This window comes from Nicotiana tabacum, chromosome 8 (assembly GCF_000715075.1).
Source record: "Nicotiana tabacum cultivar K326 chromosome 8, ASM71507v2, whole genome shotgun sequence".
Taxonomy (NCBI): domain Eukaryota; kingdom Viridiplantae; phylum Streptophyta; class Magnoliopsida; order Solanales; family Solanaceae; genus Nicotiana; species Nicotiana tabacum.
In genome coordinates, this window is record NC_134087.1 from 91,585,107 (window position 1) to 91,591,300 (window position 6,194).

A 6,194-nucleotide genomic window follows, 5' to 3' on the forward strand; every position below is an offset into this window, starting at 1 on the left:
ACAAGATAATACAAAGTAAAACTGGGAGGAGACATGCTATCGGGGAGTAACAGATAAAAATGAAATATCGAAAATAAGCAGAAGAGACTCCGGTTCCCATGATAATATCATATATAAGTGGACGGCGTGCCACACGATCCCATAATATCATATATAAGTGGACGGCGTGCCACACGATCCCATAATATCATATATAAGTGGACAGCGTGCCACACGATCCCATAATATCATATATAAGTGGACGGCGTGCCACACGATCCCATAATATCACACGATCCCATAATATCATATATAAGTGGACGGCGTGCCACACGATCCCATAATATCATATATAAGTGGACGGCGTGCCACACGATCCCATAATATCATATATAAGTGGACGACATGCCACACGATCCCATAATATAGTTCATAATATCTGACTTCATATAGTAGACCCCTTCAGGGGAGAATAACAACTCAATACCTTTAACCCGGCAAGGGTACAACTAACAACCCGAAATATCCCGACAAGGGAGAATATATATATCAGTCTACACATCCCGGCAATGGAGTATTCACAACACATTCTCCTTTTTAAATCCATTTTTCCTCAACTAACACATTTATGTTCGAGCTACCGCTCCAAAAGTACACCAATCGCAATTTTACCTCAACCGTTCATATTATGTGAAACTCATCAAATAAACAAGGAGCTTGTGTCACATTATTCGAATAAAAGCAATCAAGACTCACGGTCGTGCTAGACTCCGGTGCATAGATAACCATCACCATGCCTATACACCGTACTCCACATTAGCAAGTAGCAAATATCATCCTAATCCTATTCCCTCAAGCCAAAGTTAGAACAAACACTTACCTTGAATGCTCCAAACTCAACTCACGCTTCTAGTATAGCTTTACCTCTTGATTCCACCACCAATCCGCTCAAATCTAGTCATAAGTTACTTAATCACATTAATAATTACTAAATGAATCATCCCCAATGCATGAAAAATATATTTTTCAAGGTTTTTCCCAAAAAGGTCAAAAATACCCCCGGGCCCACGTGGTCGAAACTCGAGGTTCGGACCAAAACCCGGTTACCCATTCCCCCATGAATCCAAATATATGATTTGCTTTTAAATCGGACCCCAAATTGAGGTCCAACTTCTCAATTTGTAGAAAACCTAGGTTCTACCCAAAACACCCAATTTTCCCCATGAAAATCTTTGTTTTGAAGTTGAAATCATGTTAAAAGATGTTAAGAAGTGAAGAAAATGAGTTAGAAATCACTTACCAATCGTTTTGAAGAAGAAAAGTTGTTTGGAAAATCGCCTCTTAGGTTTTGGATTTTTGAAAAGTGGAAAAATGGCTAAAAATCCCGAATTTATACATTTTGCTGGGGGCTGGCGCGGACCGCGCAAAAATGCACCGCGGCCGCGTGGCTGCCAGCGGGGACCGCGCAGAAATGTACCGCGGCCGCGCCGAGGGAGGGAAGAAGTAGGCTCTCTCTGAACCCCCCCAGCGCGGACCGCACTGATTTGGTGCGCGGCCGCGCTGGTCGACCCTCTGAACCCCACCACGCGGACCGCACAGAAAAGCACCGCGACCGCGTGGCTGCCAGCGCGGACCGCGCGGAAATGGCCGCGGCTGCGCTGGGCCTGCAACATCTGAACCTGTATATTTTTTTTCTAAGTCCAAGACCTCCCGGGCCCCATTCAAAACTCACCCGAGCCCTCGGGGCTCCAAACCAAACATGCACACAACCTTAAAAACATCTTACGGACTTACTCGTGTGATCAAATTGCCAAAATAACATCATATACATAGGATCAAGCCTCAAACACATGATTTTCTTTCAACTTTCACAAAAACTCAACTTCCCCATTTTAAGTCCGAAACACGTCATATGACGTCCGTTTTTAGCCAAACTTTACAGATAGTGCTTAAAACATATTTAACACTCGTACCGGGCGTCAGAACCAAAATACGAGCCCGATACCACAGTTTTCTGATCAATTTTCTTCTTCATTTTCCTTAATTAATTTCAGAAAATAATTTCACACAAAAATTCATTTCTCGAGCTTGGGACCTCGGAATTTGATTCCGGGCACACGCCGAAGTCCCATATTTTCCTATGGACCCTCCGGGACCGTCGAATCATAGGTCCGGGTCCGTTTACCCAAAATGTTGACCGAAGTCAACATTATGCATATTAATACCAAAATTCATCAAATGTTTCACATAATTCACATATTCTAACATAATTCACATAAAACCAATCGAGGCAACTAAAAGCGAGGTTTTCAAGGCCTCGGGAGCACGGAATAAGGAAGAATTACGGTGATGACCCCTTGGGTCGTCACAAGTACCCCCTTCAAGTTGGAGTGTGATAAACCACCCAACTTGGACAAATGTGAATGATGGGCGGCACCAGGTAGACTTTTGGTGAAGACATCAACCATTTGAGTGGAACTGGAAGTATGGAGTAGGGTAACCGAACCATCAACCAACTTGGTGCGAACAAAATGACAATCTAGCTCAATATGTTTGGTCATTTCATGGAACACAGGGTTCTTGACAATGTGAATTGCAGCCTGGTTATCACAATAAACAGGAATAGAAGAGAGGTCAGTCATGCCAAAATAAGCCAAAAGTCTAGATAATCATGTAACCTCTGCCACAACCTTGCTCAAAGACCTATATTCAGCTTCAGCTGAAGAGAGAGAGAGAGAGACAACTGGCTGCTTCTTAGATTTCTAGCAAACCAAACTGCCACCCAACAGGATGCAAAAACCAGTCATTGATCTTCTGCTATCAATACAAGACCCCTAATCACTATCACAATAAACCTGGACAGAAACATTTGAGGAGTTATTAAGAAAAATCCCAAGATCAAAAGTACCATTCAGATATCTCAGCAGGTGGAGGGCAGATTTCATATGAGGAACACAAGGTTTTTGCATAAATTAGCTAAGGTGCTGCACAACAAATGAGAGGTCTGGCCTGATGTGAGTGAGAAAATTCAACTTCCCTATGAGGCTTCTCTATACTTTAGGATTGGGCAAAGGTTCACTAACAGATGCCATTAGTTGATCATTCAATTCAAAAGGGCAAACAACAAGGGCACAAACATCACAATTAAACTCTTTTAGCAAATCACTGATAAACTTTTTCTGATGAAGGAAAACTCCAGATGGAGTGTACAACACCTCAATCCTAAGAAAATAATTAAGCAGCGCCAAATCCTTGATTTTAAATTGGCTATGTAGAAAGCACTTTAAAGTAGTAATCTCATTCATACCAGTCCTAGTTAAGATAATGTCATCCATATACACAACTATAATAACCAAGGAATCACCTGAACTTTGGTAAACAAATAGTCATTGAAAGAATGGTGGTACCCTCTAGACTGTAATGCTTATGATAGTTTGGCATACCATTGTCTGGATACTTGCCTCAAACCATAAAGAGATTTCTGCAATTTGAACACTAAAGGGACAAAAGAAGAAGAAGAAGAAGAAGAAACAGACAAACCAGGAGGAAGTCTGATAAAGAAGTTCAAACGGACTCTTGTGAGACAAAAGGGGAGAAGGAAACCTGTTGATCAAATAGTTCGCTGTCAAGACAATCACCCCAGAATCTAATGGGGAGATGGTACTAAAAAGGTAAAGCCCTAGCAGTATCAAACAAGTGTCTATGCTTCCTCTCAACCACCCCATTTTGTTGAGGAGTATGAGGGCAAGAGGTTTGATGCACAATTCCCATAGCAGAGAAATATTGAGAACCAGAAAGGCTAGACCCCAATTCCAATGCATTATCACTTCCTACAATTTGCACCTTAGTGTGAAAATGGGTTTTTACCATGGCAATATAGGCTTTCAACATATCAAATTCATTGCTTTTGGACCCTAGGATATGGGTCCAAGTAGCTCTAGTATAATCATCAACTATGATCAAAAAGTATTTGGATCCAGTATATATGGGTGCATGGTAAGGTCCCCAAGTATCGATATGTATTAATTAAAAATGAGTAGTTGATTGTATTGAACTATCAGGAAATAGTAATCTAGTTTGTTTGGCTAAAGGGAAAATAGGACAAGAGAACGATTATTTAGAAGATAAACGTGGACTGCATGCAGAAATCGATTTCATTTTGAAAAAAGACAAATGCCCAAGTGTGTAATGCCAAACAACATCCTCTTTATTCACTTTATTAACATGTGCATCAGTGGCTACATTTGTTTGATCAACATACAAGCTTGCATGACTACTAGGTGCACTAGGAAATTCAGTAGAGGAAAGATTACAGGGAATAGAACAAGAAAAAACAGTAGGTAAAGCAGCATGACAACACAAAGGACCAGAATTTGTAGGAAGTTGAAACAGCTTGTAAAGTCCATTGTCTGGTCTACCAAGCACCGCTGGCTTCTTAAGTGAAAGGCCCTGTAGAGTACATCCAGTGTTGGTAAATTGAACTATATCACCTAGTTTTTCGACTAATTTATAAACAGAATGAGATTATGTTGAAAGCTAGGGACATAAAGAACATTATGAAGGGTAAGATCAGGGGACAAAGTTAATGAACCAATATTGGTAAATCTAACTTTATAACCATTAGGAAGAGAAACTAAGTAAGGAATGGGTAGAGTCTGAATGTCAAAGAGAAGGGACTTATCAAAGGTCATATGATCAGATGCTCCAGAATCTATGATCCAAATAGTATTCTCTATTTTAGTAAGTAGACAAGTTATGAATAAACCATTCTCAGGCAACAACTTACCAACAAAATTAGCAGAAGCCAAAAGGTTTGGAGTAGTAGGAGAAGTAGGAGTGATCAATTAGGAGTATTGATCCTTGGTCAACCCAGGCAAAGTGTAAAGCTGCTTAGACTCAGTATGCATGGCAGGACCACCAGCATTTCTAGTCTCATCAGAGTTAACAGGAGATTGAACCTCAACATGTGTTGCAGTTCTCCTAGGTGTATTAACTTTAGTAAATTTGAAATTCTGAGGAAAACCATGCAGCTTGTAGCACTTTTCAACAGAATGCCCTGGTTTCTTACAGTACTTGCAAATGATAGAGGACCTTTGATTGTCTGGTTTTTGAGGATTGAAAGTCACCTTAGAGGGGAAAGACTGCTTGGACACTCCAGCATTAAAGGAAGCAGAGTTTGAGTTTGAATGAAACTGAGAAATGGAGGATACTTGCCTTTGTTTCTCATTACTTAGTAGAATCCCATAAACTTTACTCATAGATGGAAGGGGTTTTATCATCAAGATATTGCTTCTGACTTGAAGGTAAGTCTCATTGAGCCCCATTAAGAATTGATATACCTTCTGCTCTTCATCATCCTTTTTATTTCCCCCAAATGTGCATACAGAGAGGTGATTAACAGAAATGGAAACTATTTCATCCCAAAGTTGTTTTATTTTGTTAAAATAGGAGGCTATGTCCAAAGGACCCTGAGAAATGTGAGATAACTCCTTCTTAAGTTCAAAAATTCTAGCACCATCAGCCATATCATATCTCTCCTCTAACTCACGCCAAATGTCTTTGGCCAGTTCTGAATACTCAACACTACGAGAAATCTCCTTGGTAAGAGAATTGGTCAGCCAAGGCACAACTAAATCATTACAACGTTGCCATTGCCTGACTAGAGGGGAACCATCGGGTGGTTTTTCAGTAGTGTCATTTATAAAGTCTAATTTATTGTGCACAGATAGAGCTACCAAAATATTTCGACACCAGCTTCCATAGCTAGTGCCATCAAAAGGAGTGGAAACTAGAGAGGCTCCTAAAACATCGGATGGATGTACATAAAGAGGATGGCACGGATGAGTATAGTCATCAGGATGGAAAGCAATAGGACGAGAGGAAGAAGAGTTTCCTCTGTCAACAACAGGAGTAGCATCGCAGGGAGGAGTAATCGTCATAGCAAATCAAAATAATCCCACACAATATCATATCGAATAGCAACAGTTTAAGAATAACAAAACAACTAATTGACTTTACGGCTCACAAATCTCGATCAACAAGCAGAGGCAATCAAAAACAGATGATGAAAGAGATGTTGTTACCAACACCTTCGCGATCGGAAGGAGACGGCCTTGTAGGAGCAATAAAAGAACCCTAATCTTCGAAATGAGCTCCAATGAGAAACCCTAACAGACTAGGTGAACTCAGCAAGATGAAAATCGACGACCAAAACC

General features: G+C 40.6%; 1 protein-coding gene across 1 annotated transcript; it reads right to left on the reverse strand.

Moving 5' to 3' along the window:
* Nucleotides 1–4,823: 4,823 nt before the first annotated feature.
* On the reverse strand, nt 4,824–5,918 carry LOC142163213 (uncharacterized). The gene has a single exon (XM_075220475.1). It carries the CDS (start codon nt 5,916–5,918, stop codon nt 4,824–4,826), a length of 1,095 nt encoding a protein of 364 aa, XP_075076576.1.
* Between the last annotated feature and the right edge of the window lie 276 nt (nt 5,919–6,194).

Coding starts and splice junctions, on each gene's coding strand:
- LOC142163213 (XM_075220475.1), bottom strand. CDS start 5,918: ATGACGATTACTCCTCCCTGCGATGCTACTCCTGTTGTTGACAGAGGA.